This window comes from Phlebotomus papatasi, chromosome 2 (assembly GCF_024763615.1).
Source record: "Phlebotomus papatasi isolate M1 chromosome 2, Ppap_2.1, whole genome shotgun sequence".
Classification (NCBI taxonomy): domain Eukaryota; kingdom Metazoa; phylum Arthropoda; class Insecta; order Diptera; family Psychodidae; genus Phlebotomus; species Phlebotomus papatasi.
In genome coordinates this window covers 18081591-18103316 of record NC_077223.1, presented here as the reverse complement: position 1 = coordinate 18103316, position 21726 = coordinate 18081591, and the positions used below count along the sequence as shown (strand labels likewise).

The 21726-nt window shown below is 36.8% G+C and overlaps 1 protein-coding gene across 2 annotated transcripts; it reads left to right on the top strand.

The window, feature by feature from the left end:
- Positions 1 to 3605: 3605 nt before the first annotated feature.
- On the top strand, positions 3606 to 19405 carry LOC129802892 (mucin-19). 2 transcript variants are annotated; one of them, XM_055849085.1, is made up of 8 exons: positions 3606 to 4401; positions 6757 to 6880; positions 10793 to 11912; positions 13476 to 13860; positions 14028 to 14151; positions 14218 to 14438; positions 17906 to 18999; positions 19132 to 19405. In XM_055849085.1, the coding sequence occupies exons 1-8, from the start codon at positions 3638 to 3640 to the stop codon at positions 19206 to 19208; spliced, it is 3909 nt and encodes a 1302-aa protein (XP_055705060.1). In that variant the 5' UTR covers positions 3606 to 3637; the 3' UTR covers positions 19209 to 19405. The 2 variants fall into 2 exon arrangements, with proteins under 2 accessions (XP_055705060.1, XP_055705059.1); XM_055849084.1 differs by having other exon boundaries at positions 13989 to 14151.
- The last annotated feature ends 2321 nt before the right edge of the window (positions 19406 to 21726 follow it).

The window sequence follows — 21726 nt, the reverse complement described above, 5'->3', positions numbered from 1 at the left end:
TTGAAAATTATCACTTTGTGGCTATATTGACAGAAATCGAAAATTAAGAATAATAGTGATAAATAAATAATTACGTAGTACGGTGTATTGCCAACAAAAGTTAAACAATATTGAAAGAGGGAATTTCATCCGTTTTTATTCAAATTAATTGATATTTTCCATAATTCTCTTGGAAACTTTTATAAGAAGCAGCAGAATTTGCTTCTAGTTTGATAAATACATGAATGTGAAGTAAATTTTAGGAGGTTTTACAGTGAAACAGAAAATGCAAATAAGATTATGTCAATATTAGTTTGAAGAATTTTTATTTTTTCACCGTTAAAGTTTATTTCAGGGAGCACTTGTGATACAAAGAACAGTAACATTTTGTTGGGAATAAAAGACCAAGTACATATTGTTTACATAAGGAAAATATTTTTATAATCCCTATTAAAAATTTATATCATTCTAAAAATAGAATATTTTGTTTGCCTTAACAATTCTCTATATTTTGCGTTGTTAAGGGAACAGATTTTTTCCTTTTGAATCTCTAAAACAGTGAGAAAATCTCAAATGTCCCAAATTGTAAATGGTTCCAAATTACCTCATTTTACCCTACATCTTCTTTTCAGCATAATAAAAAATGATTTTGAAGTCTTAAGCATATAAAAGTACAAAATTTAAATTTAAGATTTTTCAGAGCATTTTCATCTGACGTCAATAAACTAAATATTTCCTGTTAGCTTAGCTGATTAATTAAATTCTTACTTGAACGGTAGAATTTTTTTTAGTTCAATCACAACTTAGAAGGATAATATAAAATGCTCCAGAAGCACTTCATTTTTTTATAACTTTTCTTTTGTTACTTTTTCACAACAAGCTTTATTAGATCTTTTGAATAAGCTTATCCTAAAATTCAAGCTAAGCCCTTTTCGAGAGTGAAGAGCCACGAGAGTAGAGTTTTTTTTAGTAAATTGGTTTATAATGGAATACTACAATTAGTTACATTAGCTCAAAAAAAGACTGCTTCAATTATTTCTTTTCTTTTGGTAATTTAAACAGACCACGCCCCGATTTTAAGAAATGTAAATAATAATAACATTTAGGAGAAGTGCCCATAATTTTGGACAGCTTCTAATTTTGGACACTTTGAGGGTAAAATTGGACACTAAAAATAAATTGATTAAAATTATGGATTTTTATTCCAATATTTTATGAATAGGTTTTAAACTAAAGTTCTGAATAAGATTTGAGTTAAAATTGCTTTGTTGAAATTTCAGTATGAGCAATTGTTTACGAGAAATATTACAGATATAATAATAATAATAATAATATTTATTGTTTCATGCCCATAGTACACATATGATACATCTAGGACTATACATAATAGCATTTACACATAAAAAAAAAGAACAAATTTTTACAAAGCATCAATTGAAAAAATCAAGAAACGAGAAAGCATAATAAAGCATAATAATAAAGAAAACATAATTCATAATTTTTTGACTAAGATATTTATCTTTTTTTTGAAAAGGTGAAGTTCTTTAAGTTCGTAAATTAACTTGTTGTAAGTCTTCTGCAGGAATTCACAAACATTTACGAATAACTTTACGAAATATTTTTTCTGTCTACAGAGGGCATTTTCTTTGAGATTTTTTTCGAAGTGGCAAGCAAAAGAAAAATTATGCCACGCCCACTTGTGTAGTATATTCCCTCAGCCTGGGACTTTATCTCTTACAGGCTGTTCTAAGGGTAAAAAGCTGTTTTGGACAAACCTAAAAGCATATAATTGTATTTTTGAAAGAAAAAATTTCATGGGGGCGTGGTCTATTTGGTTATCATTTTATTTTTTTCGTTATTTATATTTTAACAATAATATAGTGAAGGTTGTTTGCTTCCAGAAAGTTTTAATAACTGCTTATTTAATGATGAAAAATACAAAAATAAAGTTAAATTGAGCATAGCTCTTGAAGAGGGCGTGGCTTAGAGCTTTTTAGGGTGGGATTTATTCAAGAGTGGCACTAAATAGGTCAATTGGTAGAGCACTTGCTTTATGATGCAAGTGCCCCGAGTTTGAATCCCCTTTAGGTCACCAGGAATTTTTTCTGGCGTTAAAAGTTTTTGGATTGCATCCAGTGAGAAAAAAAATAATAGTGGATGTCTCGAACTCCCCTTGCGGGAAGGCATAAGTTCCTCTATGGAACGTTGTGCCACCATTATTTTATTATTATTATTACTTATTTAAAAGACCCTAAATTAACGTCGAGTGAAAAAATCCCAGACCAATAGGGAAAATATTTATTAAGGTTCCGGTCAAAATCCCGAAAGCCAAAATCCCGAATTCTTAAAAGTGTCATAGCTACTCCCACGATTGTAGCCGCACTTTGCTGAAGGCAAAGGGAATTTTTCTGTGTTTTGGAAAATTATTCTAAACAATTTCCTTCGTATAATTTCATCCCTTTCAGGATTTTGAAAATTCGGGATTTTGGCTGCCACCGATTTATTTATATCAAAGTAGAAGCGAAAATATTTTTTTTTTATCATTTAGGGGAAAGTGGTCTGCCTTTGAACGAAAAATGATGTTCAAAATTTGAGATTTTTTCCAGAGTAAACTACAACATGAGCTTTACTTTGCATTACACCAAAAAATTCTCTTGTTCATTTAGCTTCTATGCTTACCCTATTCAGGACTCGCAAGTCCTCAGTTTTTCCTGGTGAGGAACTTGAAAATATGATGTCTATATATTCAAAGGCAGCCTGCATGGTCTGCCTTTGAATGTGGTTGAGTCAGCCTTTGCATCTTAATTTTTCACTGAGAATATTAAGGTTGTAACATTAAACGGCCCATAATTGATTAGCATGCACCCTAATGCACTCAATAAAACTACCACACTGTAGTCAAAAGTCATTATACAACAACATTTTTTACATTTTTCTGAAGCACTGTTTTTCACTTGAAAAATTTATAAGAAAACGCCATTGAAGTTGACAATTGTCAGATTGAAATATCCCAGCCGGAGCAAGATAGCATGTTATAAGTATTTGTGTGACATTCGTCAGACCGAAGTAGGAGTTCTATTCTGCTCCCGGACAGGAAGCTGTCAGATGTTTCAATGTATAGAAAGAGAGGATTCAAAAGCACACAACATTAAGATTCAAAGGCTGCCGCAGAGCAATATTTGCAAACTTTTATCACCTACAAAAATTGTCTCATCTGAATCAAAATGTATTTGAAGAAATACCAACCAAGAATAACCTTGTATGACTCACAATAGAAGATTTGTTCGAAAAATTATTTTGATTATGAAAAAACACATGAATTATAGAACATCAAAATTACAGTTTAGAGCTCAGTTTCGTTTTTTTGCCCTAGTATCTAGAAAATAAGAGCTAGGGTCTGCATTTTTTGATGACTTGTGAGGATTATGAATAGTTATCTAATAGTTAATAGAAAAGAATTCATGCTTTAAAGAAAAATGAAAAAATTACAATATTCAAAGGTTGCCGCATTCAAAGGCAGACCACTTTCCCTTATCATTTATTTTCATAAAATTAATGGTGCTAATGAAATTTAGGCTAGATGTGATGTAGGTTCAAGCTAGAAAGAAATATTTTGTTTTTAGGTGACAAAAAGCAAGGATCTGGACACTTAGGGCAGATGTCATCAACAACTCCAGCTCCGGTGATTACGTCCAAGCGCAACAGTTCCCACCGACGCGATAAGGTGAAGGACAAAGCGGCTCAGAGGGAATTGCACGAGCAGCAGCAGCAGCAGCAACAGCAACAGCAGAGTAGTGGGAGTGAAGGGGGCGCCTGCGGGTGTTCACATGATGGGGATGACTACCCATGCGGCAATATGACTTGCCCACGCAATAAAACAGCCACAGATACAGCAAAGATGCTCAATATTCAGGCTGATGTGACAATGGCATCGGCTGAAGGGGCAGCTGGGACGGCTAGTGGGGGTGCTGGAGGTGATGAGAGGGGCAAACATTTTGGTCTGGACAAGATGGGTACCAATCATGCTGGCGGCAGTTCGACAAAGAAAGACGCCCAGCAATCAATCATTCCGATGAAGACGGAGGGAGATGGAGATGCCAAGATTCCGACGGGAGGCCTGACAGTTCACGGATCAGCTGCTGGGCAGCAGCAGGAACATGATGATGGTCTCAAGTCACCGCCACTCAAGAAGCTGAAATGTGATCAAAAGGTTCTGCATGACATGTCTGTGGGTACATCCGTGGGCACAATCACCGAACCCGACTGCCTGGGACCGTGTGAACCAGGGACATCAGTGACACTGGAGGGCATTGTGTGGCATGAAACTGAGGGTGGTGTACTTGTGGTTAATGTCACATGGCGTGGCAAGACGTATGTGGGGACACTTTTGGATTGCACTCAACATGATTGGGCACCACCGAGGTACGTTAATATTATTCTAGTCTCCATTTCAATTGCATTATCCACCTTTAAACTCAATTTTTAATGCACCATTGAGGATGAAATAATCAAATTTCATCCATTCTGTCACGTTACAATGAGGAAATGAAAGAAAATCGAATATTGGTAAAATCACTTTGATTGAAGTCAGACCAGGATACAGCTATTTTATATTTAAAAAAAAATGTTAATTTATTATAAAAAGTATTATAGTAAAAGAACCACTACTAAACTCCATTCAGAGTGCTAACACTGAGAAAAATCCGAAAAAGTTAAAATAACATTCCGGAAATGTTTATTTTACCCTGCAGTATTGATCCGAAATCGGTGTAAATATTACCCTTTTTAGGTGTATTATGGGTAAAATGTACTCTTTTTCATGTTAATTTTACCCTTAATAAGGTGTAAAATTAACATTAAAAATCTTGATATATTTTTACACCTAAAAAGTGTTAAATTTATGAGGAAAAATGTTAATCGCACCCTCTTTTTTTCTCAGTGAAGACGCGTGTTTGATATCATCTCCTTCTGCACTCTACTTTTTTTTCTTTTCAAAATTATTTTTAAAAATTTGTTGTAATGATTATTGAAAGTTGATGCAGATTTGATGATGTCTTTTCTAGAATTGAAATTTCGTTAAGTCATTGAAATAATATCCTCAGTTCCGATTATGATTTAAATTACGCTTCATGTATTCCAATTTTGTTTAAAACATTTTTCGTTATTTAAAAATTTACAAGGTTCTCCTTATCAGCTTTAAAATCAAGAAAACCTTATACTTATGCTTAAATTCTTAAAAAAAATGCACTTTAAAATTAAAAATTTCTAGCGAAGGCTACGAATCAGCCTTTAAAGAGAGATGCAAAGATTAAACGCAGAATTGAGGTGAATTTCAACATAAAATCTTTAAAGAGAACCAATAGGGAATAGTGAAAAGGAAAACTGCTCAAGGGCTTCTTTGAAATTTCTTTAAAATCGTGTTTGATTATAAACAATTACAGTACGACTCCAAATGGTGTCAACGTATGTGTTTTCTATATTTTTTTTGCAGTTTTCTAAATTATTATGTTTTAGTTATTAGTTCACTGGTTAGAAGTTGTCTCAGAAGCAAGAGAGGCACAAAAGAATCTAATGCAAAGTGTGATTAGTACTATCTGCTTTTTTTCGAAATTTTTACCGATCTGCTGCTCAAAATATACGAGATATCAACTTGAGGTTTTCGATGACCCCTCATAAAAATATTTATATCTCCAGTATTTTTTCTCTTTCCTTTCACTCCTCTCTTCGCCCCTCAAAACTGTTTTTTTTTACAAAAATGGAACGAACAGTTTCTTACTATTTTGATAATGTTTTGGATAATTGCATAAGTTCGTGGGACTCTCAACCTTAATTCCAACAGAGGTTCTCACCTAAGTTTTCAGCCTGTTTTGATCAATAAAACATAAAGAATTTCAAGCGAAATACAATGGTGAAGGTAAACTAAGGGATACCCTTTAATGATATTCGTGAAAAAGTCCCACGAATTTATGCTCATCTAGCATCACCGAAAAATTGTCCATTTTGAATTTTTGAAAATCAAAGTTCAATCACTCTAGAGGAATTATAATTTGGATTAAGATTAACTTAGTTTACTTAGTTCACCATTTCCGAAACGATTTTTTTCCGAAACGGGAAATATATTTCCCAACTGATTTGGTGGATTTGGTCAAATTTAGGTTTTTTGAAAAGGTTTTGAAATTTCTAATCCGGATACATAAATAATGAACCTGTAAAGTACCCATATATAATTTATCTTTTTTTTTAGACATTTCTTTATTATTTGTCTGTAAACTTGTTACCGGATTATAGGCCAAACGGTAAGAGATATTGTCTTCTAGACTGTGGTGACCCCCCGTAAGTCCATATATAGAAGTATTTAGTTTATTTTTTCCTCTCATGCCTTTACGTTTCCCTTAAAAACAATGCTTTTTGGATTATCTCGCAAACGACTCTAACGATTTCTTTTATTTTCGGATATACATATACGGATATATATTTATTTTCGGACAGTATTGGAGTCGTACTGTATGATATTGCACAAATATTTTAAATTCATCTCTATTAAAGTACCTTATCGATTTTTACTGTTTCTTTTTTATAAAATATAACCTGTGGGAAATAAACATTTAATTAATTAAAAGAAAGGAGCTTCGTCAATGTGAGAAGTCTATAGTGAAAATTTGCCATTGTGGTTTACACAATAGATTAAGTTCATTGAAATTTCTAGAATGAGGCTGACATCCTTGGCGTCGTCGTATACATAGTTTACCTGGGATTTTTTTTCAATGTCTCTTGCAGATTCTGTGACTCACCGATTGAGGATCTGGACATGCGAACACCCAAAGCCAGGGCAAAACGTGGTCGAAGTGCAGCCAATACTTCGCACAATGATCTTAGCAATTTCACAGAGACTCGCAGCTCAGTAAGTTGTATCATCAAATTTTCATCTTTTTTCTTCTATAATACAATTTCATAATATTAGTATTTTGACCATGGGGAGAGGTGTTAAAATTTAATAGAGCGATAAAATTAATTCTTGAGTGTGTCAATATATCAATAATAACTAAAAAAAAAAACTCTTGAGATTTTCGCAGAAAATGATTGAGAATCGATGAGAAAGAGAGTAAATGTGTTCTGTAAACTTTTAAATCATCTTATAAAGGCATGGTGGGAAAAGTTTATTTGAAGTGTGTAAACAACTGAAGAGATAGATAAATAATATGCTTTTAGATTAAAGAACTCGATTTATCATGCAATAACCAGATATTTTGCTAATTGCATTGACTTTGAGTTGGTTTTGGCGAAGTAAAATAAATTTGCTGAATGCCATAATTAAATCTCTAGCTAATATTAATTTTCCGCATTTGCGGTAAATAATGATGTAGAATTCTGCTTCTGGTTTTTCTTCTGACACATTGAATTTACTCTGGGAGTTAGCCCAGAGATATATACAACTGCATTTGAATTGTGGCAGATGAATATACTATTCTTAATTGTATTATCAATACTGAATCACTTGTGAACGGAAGGATGTTCACTAATTTTCTTGATATTTAATCGATGAACCATTATGCAAAATTGCAAATAGGTTGGAGGCTAAAATGTAAGTGAATTTGCTCTCAATAGGAAACTAAGGATGACCTATATTGCTTCAGGCGATTAAATAGAAATATTCATTTCTTTGATTGAAAATTTTGTCTCAATAGAAATCTTAGATACCTATCATTTTAGATAGGGGAAAAGAGGCAGCTTCAGGCAGATGGATTTTTTTCAAGGCTTATTTGTTTAACATTTATGAACTATATTGAAACTAAATCATTTTCTTATTAATTTATTTATTTTAAGATATTATATTATAGAAAGTTATATATGTTTAAAAATGCCTCATCTTGCCCTAAACGATTTTTTTTCGTAAGAGCAAGATGTAAAGGTCTTTAAAAGATATAGAAGTGTGCCGTTATTCTTATAACGCCACGGACTTTGATTAAGAATCATGCTTAATTGCCAAGAGTTAAAAAAATTTTCCTTTTCTTCGATATATGCCGATGTATGACCGATTAAAGCATCTCGAAAAAGATGCGTAAATCGGATCTCGAAAATTCTTGATCCGGTCATAAAAACGACAATGCACGCGAAAAATGTAATAGTTTGTGAATTCCAACTACAAAATGCTCGTGATTTAATCCAAGAAGAAGTTCGTAAAGGTTTGTACTTTTTCACAAATATTGTTCGTAACATTATTTTCTAACTAACATTTTTGTTGTTTTACGAACATTTGTTCCTAAATGTTTGTAAAAGAATAATTTAAGCAGAATAAAGTGTATTAATTTCTATTTGTTCGTAAAATTTTGCCACTCAAACGGAAATGTACTCTAAAAAAATGGTTTGTAAAACGGCAATCTAAAATCTAAAATTTTGTCTAAAAGATGTTGTCCAATTTGACAAAACTTTTTGTCATATTTTATATAAGAAAAAATCCTTTTGACAAACTTTCAACCCGTTAACAAACATTTGGCCGATGATTTGACAAAACTTTTTTCTGTGTAGACCAACATCAATTTGACAAACTTTGTTTTTTAAAGTGACAAAACTTATTTTTCAGAGAACAAACTAAATTATTACGAAAAATATACCTATTTGTAGACAATTCACGAGGAAATTATCGTGAAGTGATCATGTAACGAACAATGTTTATAGGAAAAGTATACAAACATTTACGAACTTTTTTGTGGGTTGTACGATTCACGAGCTTTTCTTATGTCTCCAGTAGGAATTCATTGCAAAATGTATTTATTTCTATCCATAATTGGAAAACTAATTTTATTCTCTTAAGAAATCTAACTTGTTCTCAATGCACTTACAATTTAATGATTATAACAATCCCATTACATCTGAGGAAATTTAAGACAGGGTACAAGCACCAATAATGTCCAAAGTTTGAAGAACAATATTATCAATAGAAATTGAAGTTTTTTGTTACTTCCTTTTCGGTAGTAGGGGAATATAGGCAGCCTTCGCACATTTTTTCGTGCTTCATATTCAGGACTTTTTTCTGACTAAACTGTAAAATGGGCAGTGAATTGCACTACACCAAAAAGTTCTCTGATCTTTTAGGTTTCTATGCATGCCTAGTTCACTATCATAGAATTGTTGGTTTTTCTGGACAGGAAAATGAAAAAATATGACGATTTGTGCGATTTTTGCCCCGGGGGCAGCGTTCACACGATGGAGGTTTCGGTTCGTCATTGTTTTTTTTCTCGAAATAAATTTTATCTACAATTAAAAATTATTTTCCGATTGTTATACTGTACCCCCGTGAACCCGCGGAAACTATCACTGCACTAAAAGAAGATATTTAAAACACCTTTTTTCACATTTTCTGGAGCACTGTTTTTTCTTCCAAATGAATATCGAAAAAATCGACTATGAACATGTTCACACGGTTCACACTGTCAATAACCGTCGTCTCATGGAGATGCGAAGGAGACTATACGCCTGTCGAAGAGTAAATGACCACGAATGTCTCACTGTGGCTTATGAGGATTTAGTGAGGTTATGATTTTCAAGCTGAAGTTGTCTGATGGATGTGCGAAGGCTCACACATTCAGTGTTTGAAACCACACACAGTGTAGTACTTGCGAATTTTCCGTCACTGAAAATAATTTCCTTCCGATGCAAAAAATTATTACGTAAATATCATTTCAAGTATACTCTTCATCCACTGTGTAAGTGATTTCTTTTTAGAAATGAGTTTAACTGAGTTTAACTATGAGAAATCAAATGAAATGTGCGCCATCAAAATTACCCACTTTGGGCCAATTTTCTATTTGTGATCCTAGCACCTCGGAAAGAAGGGCTTGGCTGCCTATTTTTACAATGAAGATAAGGTTCATAAATACTTAACTTTGTAAATAAAGAGAAAATTCGCATCGTTCGAAAGCTCACACGTGCGAAGCCTGCCTACATTCCCCTATTGTTTGGAACCTTCAAAAGTAGTTTATCTTCTGTTTTACTGTAATTTTGGACACCTTGTTTGAAATTTTGGACACTTTGCTTGTAATTTCGGACACTTTGCTTGTAATTTCGAACAGCTGATATTTATAGTAATGGGACGTCCATTGAAGGTCATTACAAGAATTCAATTTACCAAGTCCTCGTCCTCTTTATGAAAAGGAACTATAGGAAGTCCTATGTAGTCCGAAAACTTTCCATATAATTGATCGAAAAGAGTTAACATCAAGAGTCGCGTATGTTCTTGCCTTTCCAGAACTCTTCTAAGGCTTTTTGCATTGCTTCCCTTTCGTAGAAGTTATAATGATATGAACAATTCCCCTAATAAATAATCATCTAAAATGTGTATTTCATCCTTTTTATGAATGCCACAATGCGAACTTTTCATTCTTTATCTATTAAGCTCAGTTGCAGTTTTTCAAAAACTTAAGGGTAGTAAAGGTATTTAAAATAATTCCACTGAAATCAATCAAGATATAAAGCAAGTAAAACTTTAAAGTTGATAATTAATTCATCAGCTTAGTGATTGTTATTTCTTGTAAATTTTCTCTTTACTATTGCAATTCTGAAAATGAGGGAAAAATGTTATTTGACAAGTTTACACCAACTTCAATTTAAATCATTATTATTTAATAAGCGAGAAACAAAACACCAATTAACATTGATGTTTTGCAATTCAAGTTCTTGGGAAAATTAATTAATATTGTGATTAGGAACCTCTCCTGTAACAATTGAAGCTTAAATGTTTCTCTAAGGGGGCCAGTGTCCATAAATCATTTGCTGGGTGACCAATTAATGAATTGGAGCGTGGTGTATTTGTCAGGTGCACAGCAAATTGCGCAACTGTGGTGCAAAAGGTCGTGGTGGTCAACGTCTCTCTACAACAACAGCCACAAATTCTTCCCCCGTATCCACAGTCTCCACCACATCAGCTTCAATCTCAACAACGACCACTTCCACATCTTGTGGTTCTGGTGGATCATCCAGCAACAGTGGGAGTCAACCAATGTCACCGGTGTCGCGTCATGACAAACGCAAATCCCGCGATGAGGCAGAACCGGCCAGTACTGGAGCATCTTCCGGTGGAACTGGGACTCCAGGAACGCCAAATGCCGATTCCACACAGAATATCATAAATCCATTAACGGGACTCAATGTGCAGATCTCTACGAAGAAATGTACAATAACCCGATGCCCGGTGTCTCCGGTGTTGCTGGAGTGTCCGGAGCAGGATTGCAATAAGAAATATAAGAATCCCATTGGTCTGAAATATCATCAGAGTCATGCTCATGGAGGTTTTGTGTCGATGGATGAGGAGTCTCCACCATCGCCAGAATCACCTCAGGCAGCTGAAGCTGGAGGAACTACTCCTGGCCAGACAGTTCCAGATGGCAAGAAGGCACTCAATGGATCGACTGAACCTATGGTGTTTACCAATGAGGAGGAAGAATCAGCAGATAAAGCCACTCCAGCTGCTACAACGACAGCAAAGAGGACAGAATCTGAATTGATGAATCCTCTCTTGCTGCAATCACAGCCTCATGGGGCATTACCCCTGAAACCAGGAGCAGCAGCTGTTAGTGGGCAGCCAGAAGCACCGAAAGCAGACTCAGATGTTCCAATGCACTTTCCTCAGGGGAAAATATTCGATGAGGAAAAGGAAGGGCAAATTCCTGAGAAATCTCGGGTGCTACTTTGTCCTCCAAAGGGAGGCGATGCTCAGGGGCAAGCAATGACATCTGGAACGGGTGAAGAGACAGACTCAGCGTATTTGGGAAAGGCTGGTGATTATTCGAAGCAAAAGAAGAATCGCAAGTCGCCCATAATTGCAGAGAATGCCAATGAGAATGCATCATCAGTCAATCGACCAGATGATGTCAAGAGTCCTGCGTATAGTGATATCTCTGATGATTCCACTCCAGTGATTGAGTCGGAGAATACTGGTAAGTGCCAATGTGAAAATTTATTTTAGATTTTCTCGGAATTCTATTTAAAAATAATTAATTGAACACATCTGACTGGACATAGGGTAAAATGTGAAATGTCGGACACTTAAAAAAGACTTCAGCATTCGTTTTTGTGATTAATTTTGTGAAGAATTTCAATCGAACACTGAGAAAAAAACGGGGGTGCGATTATTTTTTTTTCCTCATAAATTTAACACTTTTTTGTTGTAAAAATATATCAACATTTTTTAATGTTAATTTTACACCTATTTAAGGGTAAAATTAACATGAAAAAGGTTAACCTTAACCCCCAATACAACTAAAAAGCATATTATTTACACCGATTTCGGATCAATTTTGCAGGGTAAAATAAACATTTCCGGAATGTTATTTTAACTTTTTAGGATTTCTCTCAGTGTGAGTTCTTCACTAAAAATTTTCTAGCAGTGATATTCCCGTCAAATAATTTCGTCAGATATCCTTAAGTTTTCTGCAGAAAATATCTGCACCTCTGCCGAAAATCTGCCGAGAAATCTGTAGATATTCCTACGAATTTTATTTAGGCTTGGGACAAAATTCGTCAGAAATTTTTGCAGATTTTCTGACGAATCCTGGTGCATACTCTGACGAATTTCTGTAGATATTTTGCCGATTTTCTGTAGATTTTTTTCTACATTCCAGACTTTCCAGACAGCTGTGTCTGAAAAGATGGAATATTTTTCACTGAAGTTTGCAAAATTCAATAGAGTTATTTTTGGTGATATCACAGTGTTTATATAAAATAAAGAATTCTGCGACGCCGTGTTATAAGTAGAGTATAGTGAAGTGATATCTTTAAACACAGTGTCGATCTAAATTTCGTATTTTTGTATCATTCGATTGGCGATTTTTAAGAAATTAGTATTTTTTCTCGAAACTTTTAAGTTATCTAAAATGTTTGATCGGTAATGCTTGTTAAGCAGAGCATACCATTTTCTTTGTAACTTCTATAGTTTCTTGATAAATCAACAATATTTTTGTTGAGACAATGGAGAGACTATACAGATTTCCAATGCAGAAATTCTGCCGAGAATCTGCAGATTTTCTGACAGAAATTCTGCAGAAAATCTACAGATTTCCTCTGAGTGTACTAGAATATACCGTGGGGGCGTGTTGCGGTAAAATCCTTGGAAAATCCATAGGAAAACTTCTGGAATATTTCATGGAAAATTCCAGTGGAATCCGGGGGCATTTCACGTGTAATTTTCCATATAAACTTTCCATGGACTTCCACTAGAAAGTGGCGATAGATTTCCATGGAATGTTGCTTAAATATTCCATGGAATGGCCATTTTCCATGGCCTCTCCTTGTCCAAATTCCATGGAATAAGCGGAATTTGACGAAAAATTTCCAATGGAATTTCCGCGGAAGTTTTCTATGGGGTAGTGCTTGACTTCCTGTGATCATGATTTTAAATTTTGTTTTCAACTGCAGCTCCCCTATTTCTAATTCCGCGAAGTTGTAGTGTTCTGTACATTTCTCGCGGTTTTCAATAAAAATGATTGTTTTTCGTGCTACAGAGAAACTTCGCCTGGTGAAGGGGATTGATGAGCGTCAGCCAGTCGCTGAAGTTTCGTCCAACTCAATCAACATTGGCAATTTTGGGATGTATCCCTTCTACAGTCAGTCATCATTTATGATGTCACCGGAGCATTTGCGTGCACAGGCCGGAAAGGCACCAGTTGCTGGTGCTGGAGCACCCAGAGTTGCTGGGCCAACGGATTATGGGTCAAAGGCTTCGAAGGAGCCACAACCACCGCCAGTGGATCTCATGAACAAATCTCAGTCTGTGGATCCGGCAGCTGGAGGTGGGAATTCTGGTCCACCGCCGCCGCAGATGTCTCTCAAGGATTTCCCAAGCAATGCACAACAAGCAAAAGTGCTCTCTCACTTTTATCCCTACAAGTGAGTTCTTTTGATTTTTTTTCCACCTTAATCCCATGTTTTTACGACGACGTTTTGGGTTTCAGAAAGAAGAAAAAAAAACGCGTTTGCGATATTTTGTTTTATTTAATAATTTCTCTACAATTCAGTTTTATGTCGTCTGGATATTCCTACGACATTGAATCCAGTTATGGAGCTGTTGGTCTGATATCATCGTCAGATGAGAATAAGGACAATAGCAATAGATCCACTACACCTCCATCGAAGGATGATGGCCACTACAAGGCATCAAGCCCAAATGATTCTATTAAGGTAATCATAATTTTTTTTAGTTTACCTTTTTTAGGATGAATTTAGTCAAAGTTTAATATTTTGCAGACGACACCGTCAAAGGGATCCATCAAAGTGGAACCACATGCTGGAGGCAAGGAGCTGACTGATCCACATCTTTCGTGCTATTCGAAAGAGTCTTCCCCACATATTCCCAATCACTTCCCTTCTGCGGCCGCTGTCGCAGCAGCCGCTTACCAAAGCCAAAGGCCTCATGGAGTCCCCACCTCTGTTCATCAGCTGTCAGCTAGAGATGAGGATCTCAAGAGGTTAGTGACATTCTTATATTTTTTATTTCGTTTATTTCAAGTACTGCTTTTGAGCCAGAGTTCTTGAAAGCAAAAATTTAGACAGAGATATAGTTGTATAAAGACTTCAATGTTTGTGTGATAGCGGCCACCGCCGTCTTAGCGTTGGTAACCAACCTCCAGAGTAAAACGGTGGAAAACTCTTTCTCAGGTTATTCTTTTACAAACATTTGTTCGTACGGTGAATATGGAGATGTGTTCCTACTTTCATTCAATAAGAATTTGCTCAATGTGGACACTGCTTTGGAAAATCTAGCTCTGGTCAAGTTTTGAACCTCACTCAATTTATTAAGGATGGTTTCGAGGTAGGCAAAATCACAGGTATTGCTTTCGTCGATCTCTCGGCAGCCTTTGACACAGTAAACCATAGAATCCTTCTCTCAAAGATCTACAATCTGACAAACGACTACAGCTTCGCACATATTATTAGTTTTCTCTTAGAGAACAGTAGATTCTTTGTTGACTTCCGTGGTCAGAAAAGCAGATGGAGACTGCAAAAAAACGACCTACTGAAAGGTAGTGTTCTAAAGGAGAATTCTGTAATAATATGACAATGTCATATGACAAATTTTCGTAGTAAAATTCAGGATCAGAACAACATAAATCCCAATGAGCATCACATGATCATTGCATGGAACTATATGAAGTTTTTAGCAATTGCTCTAAGTCGGGCTTACGATTACTTCTTCTGAATTTACCACATACAAAAATTAAATTTGTCATATGACATTGTCATATTACTATAGAATCCCCCTACTGCCTCCTACTTTGTTTAATACCTATACATATGATTAGTCACGGCCGTCTTCATCCAAGGGCTTCCCGTACGCAGATGATTTGGCTCTAGGAAAACACGTTTCAAGACGTGGAGTCCCAGCATGAGATCTGCCTTGTAGAGTTTTTCAAATTCTATGAGGAGAATCCAAGTCCAAATCTAAATCCCTCTAAAACAGAGGGAAATTGTTTTCATCTCGTCACAAGTGGGCCAAAACTCGCTTGAATGTAAAATGGGAGGGGAACTTTCTGAAACACAATTTCACGCCTAAGTACCTTGGAGTTACTCTCGATCAAACTCTCACATAGAAGACCAATTGCAGTAATGTTAAGAACAATATCAAAACACGAAATAACTTACTGCGAAAATTTGTCAATGGTCAGTGGGAAGTTCAGCCAAAACTGATGCGTACGTCTGCTCTAGCGCTATCATTTTCGGTAGCAGAAAGCAGAGTAAGAAGTTGAATTATAAGAGAGATCCACGCACGTTAACCCTGTTGACGTCGCTCTGAACGATACCGCCCGTATAGTACAGTATACTCTCTCAAATTCGGGCATTTGGGACCGAAATGCCATCCGAATTAGAGAGAAATTCGCGCATTAAATTCTTTGAAATGCAACGATTTTTTGTTCATCTGCATACTCATATTAAGTTTGCATGCTCATATTAATTAAAAATTTGATGAAAGCCCCAAAATAATGCAAAATGGCATTACAACTGAGACAAAGCAATGCAATGTAATGGAGCCGAATTAGAGAGAGTCTACTGTAAAAGGTTGTCTAGCCTAAAAGGAACGCCAGTGGACAAACTCTATCCCTTATTAGGAATTACTCCACCACGGGTGAGGAGACAAATCATCTCCAGTAGAGAGATGTCTAAGGTTCTCTCTGAACCAATGCATATTCTCCATAGTCACAAAAAACCAAGTGCAAGGCTGATGTCTCGCAAGAGGTTTTGCCACTCTATCAAACCACTTGACAAAACTCCAGAGGAGGCTCGACTCAATCTGTGGAAGGAAGTCTTTCCACCAGATTTTGTCGAATTAAGGGAAGTCCTTCCTCCTGGTGGTGACCAAAACTGGGTGACGTGGAAGTTTCTCAATGGTTTGAAAAGCGGCAGTGCGCATTCGAGGGATAACAGACGGTGATGTGGTTTTTCGAATGTGACATCCTTTGCGACTGTGGAGTAATCCAAACCACCCCCCACTTCTATGTTTGTCCGTTTTCTCCTGCCTCATGCGGAACAGGGGATTTGATGTCCACAACTCCGCTTGCCATTGACGTGGCCAATTTTTGGGCAAGACATGTTTAATTTTAAGCGTCGACACGAATAATACTAGGTCCTCCACTAAGTTTTTAGCCTTTTTTGACCAATGAAACATGAAAAATTTCAGGTAAAACTAGTTCATTCAAATTCAAAGTATTAGCTTTTACTAGCTACTCATTTCACTATCTTTTCAGTATTATATGAATACCGTGACGATAACAGAAGTCCTTTTTAACCCAAAACTATACATTTACCCATTTTTCACTTTTTCGAATTTGGGTAAGTGCAGCTGAGGTATGCCATTTATCATCGATCGGAACAAGAAATAATCGGAAGGGACCAGGATTGAAAAATACGGGGGCGGTATTACATCCCAATTCAGCGTTCTGATATTGTCCTGGAGCATAAAAGTGCAATAGCATGGAACGCTCCCGTGTTGCAATGTCAGTCGTTTATGTCTCTTGCTCCATTCCGCCCATGTTTTCAGTAATGTATGGTCCAAATTGATCAGTTGTTGTTCTTAGCGATGTCCATTAACAGTTTCACTTGATTTCAGCAGCTCTTTATGCATGATTTCTTGTCGGTCCTACCAAACGTTGAGCATAGTCTCTTCCTTAAGCGATTTAGCCGTTCCGTCGATTTTGTTACTTGACCAATGGAAAACTACGATGTTTTGGGTTTGAGTTGCTCAGAGTAAAGCGTGTCCCGAATTTTAAATTCCAAGAAGACAAATGACTCATTAAAAATCTATAGTATACATATAAAAATACTTTTTATATTTTTTTGAAAGAGTATTTCATTGTGATTCAAATCCACTTTATATTTTTTTATTCAAGCGGTTTCTCTGCGAAATCTTCGCACCATCTTCTTTACTCCCCCTCATAAGGCTCTGGACAAGGTCGTCCCCACGATCTCTGATGACTTTCTTCCACTTTCGTACGAAGTCCTGCAAATCTTTGGCTGGATTAGCCTTCTTCTTCAAGTCTCCTTTCAAAATTCCCAGTATTTCTCAATGGGGCGGACTTCTGGAGTGCAGTCATTTGACACGGAAAAATAATTCACAAAATTTATATTATTGGCTTTTGGAAAATTGAAGTTTGTATCCTTTTCGTTGTTTTGGGGACGAGAGTACCCATGAGTTTTCCAATTTCCCAGAGGTGGAGAAAATTCTTTCTCTACAAAAGTATCATATTTGACCACTAAGACTTACAATAAAGTGAGTTTTACTGAAATTCGTTCGCTGGATATGTTGTAGTCCGAAAAGAGTTAATAGATATAGATTTATCGATACTATCGATTCGATAGTATTGCAAAGTTATCATGTCACCGCAGATAAAAGGAATGATTCAAGGTCATTGACATATTCGAACATATTTATTTTTCGTAGGTTCTACGTATACCCTGACAGTAGGCGCTTGAATCCGTCTGCTGTTCCTGGAGGGATCAAGGAGGAGCCCTATGGACACCCAATGTCTGCTGGCGGAACTGCTGGAGGTCCAATGTCTGCCAACCAGCAATCCCAGCCACCCCAACAGCCAGGCCAATTACCCCAAGCTCCCCCATCGAGTGGCCATGGTGGCAGTCAGAATGGCCAGCAACCGGGTCCAAATGTACCCAAGGGAGGTCCCCAATCAGCATCAGGATCATCATCTTCTGCCTCAGTATCGGCTGGAGATAGGTCAAAGATGCAGCTGGGAGAGGTGAAATCTGAGGATGGTGGCAAGGTGATCAAGCAGGAGGGTCAGAAGCCCACAATGGAGACTCAGGGTCCACCACCTCCACCCACCTCCCAGTACTACTTGCCATACATCAATCCGTCACCATTCCCCTTCGACACGGCCCATCCGATGTACAGGAACATGCTGGTGCCGGCAGCTCCATACAATCATCCCTCCACCTACCATCACATTCAGATGGCGGCTGCGGCACGCTATCACTCACCCGAAGATCTCTCACGGACGTCCAATCCCAAGGCACTGGATATGCTGCAGCATCAGGCTACGCAGTACTACAATTCCCACAAGATTCACGAGTTGAGTGAGAGGGCACTCAAGAGTCCCACAAGTGCACCGCCGGCTCAGAGTCAGAGTCAGGCTGGTGGACCGGGAGGGGGAGGAGGTGGTCCTGGGGGTCAGGGAGTGGTGGGTTCTGGGAGTGGTGGTGCCGGTGGTCCGGCTGGGAGTGGCGGAAGTAATGCCAAGATTTGTGTCTCTAGTCCAAATTCGAGTTTAGTGCAGCAGCAGCAGACGGCCACATCGGTGGCATCGGGAGCTGGTGGTGGTGGTGGTGGTGCTGGAGGTGCTGGAGTTAGTGGGGGGGCACCTGGAGGGCCGACGGGTAGTGGTGGTGCTGGTGGTGGTGGGCAGAAGGGTGATGAGAAGAGTGGCAGCGGGAGGAGTCCGCCGCCGCAGAGGCACGTTCATACGCACCATCATACACACGTTGGACTGGGATATCCCATGTATCCGGCCCCGTATGGAGGTAATGTTTCCAGATGATCCAGAGGATTTCCTCTGTAGAGCCAAAACAAAAGCAGACACTAAACGAAAAAAGAAAAAAAAAATGAAAAAAAGCTGCTGCAGCAAGTGCGTCACTCTCTTGACTTCTTTCCAGCTGCCGTGATTGCCAGCCAACAAGCAGCCGCCGTGGCGGTCATTAATCCATTCCCACCACCTGGTCCCGCCAAGTAACTCAATCACAGACAGACAGAGACAGAAACAGAGAGAGAGAGAGAGAGAGGCCAGAAACTTTTCTGACTGGGGGCTGTTTGATCCAACTTCTGACGTGATTTGACAATTTTTTTTTTCAAAAGTGTCGCGCTTGGAATCCAAGAGTTTGACTTAAAACCTTCCAGGATCCAAATAAACTTCAAGATATCAAAAAAAAATCGCATATTGTGAGTGCAAGTACGTGAAAAAAAAGTGTTTCAAGTTATGAATCGCAGTGCACAATTATTGAATCTAAGTATGCTCGGAGGAATAATCATAAAAAAAAAGAATTAAAAAAGAAAAACAAAAGGACTGTAGCTGAAAACAAAAGTAAAACATCAAGTAAAATATACTCTTTAAAAAAAAATATAATTATTACAAAAAAAATATATATAAATAATATATATAAAAAAGCAACAGAAAGTATAATTAACACTAAAAAAAACGCGCTTTTGGGGAGAGAAAAAAAGAGAGAAAAAAATATTAAGAGGAATGCATGAGGAAAAAAAAATACAATTTAGTGTGGTAATATTTGTAAATATTTTAGATTTTAGTGGTGATTAATTTAACTGTAGATTGTGTATTAAAAAAAAAAGAAAACAAAAAAGAAAAGCATAAAATTTAAAAATTTTAAGATAAAATACTTGAAAAAATATTGATAGACAAAGGCAATTCAGATAGTCTGAATTTGCAAGTAAAATCTCACATTTTGACCTTTTTGACACTGAATATTGTCCCCCCCCCCCCCCCCCCCCCCCGAGCAAATCAATCAAGAATATGCACCTTTTTATGAAAAAGAAAAAAAGATATACCATTCACTATCGTTAGGAATTTGCATATTATGTTCGTGCTCGGGATTTGGAGTAATGGCCAATTTTGGCTCAATTTGAATTATGGGCTATGCACATTTAGTTGCAATTTTTATTTTGTTTTGGAATTTACTTGAAATGCATATGCTTCATATGCATAAGTTTCAAATGAATTTTCTAAAGTTCATAGTGATACCATGCAATAAATAAAAATGCAGATTTTTAATACATTCAGTGTAAAGTCGAAAAGGAATTAAATATTAACAAAAGACCAGCGGATATTACTGAATAGGGGAAGTATCCATGCTTCAGGAAATGAACAGAGACACTGAACCTCTCTTGACGTTTACAATTTTATTCTCTACAACGTTTCGAAGATGGATGTCCTCTTCAATAGGTATCGAATATGGCAAGGAAAATCACGTACGACTAGGAATTTTTACACTGCACTTGGACTTGGATCACAACTTTTGCTGTAATGTTCACCATTTGACTAACTGACAGACTGACACAGTCACGTACGACCAAAAAACAGCTGTCAGTTAGTCGAATGGTGAACATTACGGCAAAAGTTGTGTTCAAGTCCAAGTGTAGTGTAAAAATTCCTGCACTTGGACTTAGATCACAACTTTTACTGTAATGTTCACCATTCGGCTAACTGATAGACTGACACAGTCACGTACGACCAGGAAAGAGCTGTCAGTTAGTCGAAAGGTGAACATTACGGCAAAAGTTGTGTTCAAGTCCAAGTGCAGTGTAAAAATTCCTGCACTTGGACTTGGATAACAACTTTTCTGGTCGTACGCGACTGTGTCAGTCTGTCAGTCGAATGGTGAACATTACAGCAAAAGTTGTGATCCAAGTCCAAGTGCAGTGAAGAAATTCCTGGTCGTACGTGATTTTCCTTGCCATATTCTATACCTATTGAAGAGGACATCCATCCTCAAAACGTTGTAGAGAATAAAATTATGAAAGTCAGGAGAGGTTCAGTGTATCCGTCCATTTCCTGTTGCATTCCATCAGATTGAAAGTCTTCTGAAACGTACCCATGCTTCGTACGATCTCAGGCTTCGTAATGACTAAATTTTTCCTATGTTTCTGAACAAATGTGACTCAGCAATATATCTTAAAAACTGGGCACTTTCTCTAGATTTTGAAATACGGATGCGATGAGTCACATTTATTGAGAAACATATGAAAACTTTAGTCAACTAGAGAACATGGGCGCTTTCTTCTACATTGTTTTTACATCTTCAAATGCTTCTTATAAATCATTTCGGATCTTATAAAGTGCAGAATCACATTGATCACTAAAGATTTTACCATATTACGTAAATTTTGGCCAGTCGAGCGTATAAAGCAGATTAAAAAGTTTCCTCGAATTAAATTCGAACCTCTGAAAGATGCTTGCTATTTTAATTCCGGGATATTTAATTTAAAAAAAAAAGAGCAGGACTGGCAATTTACAGCGCGATGCAACTTTACAGATCTCGTCTATTAGTCTATTATCTTAAGAGATTTGCGATGCAACTTTATGAACGAGATGTCAAATCTCGTAATTTTATTGATAGGGTCTATTTAGAACGAGATTTTATATAAACGAGATTTGCGATAGAACCCTGAGTGGTGAATTTTATAAAATATGAATTCCAACCTCAAAACGTCTCATAACTATTGGACACTTTCAGAGG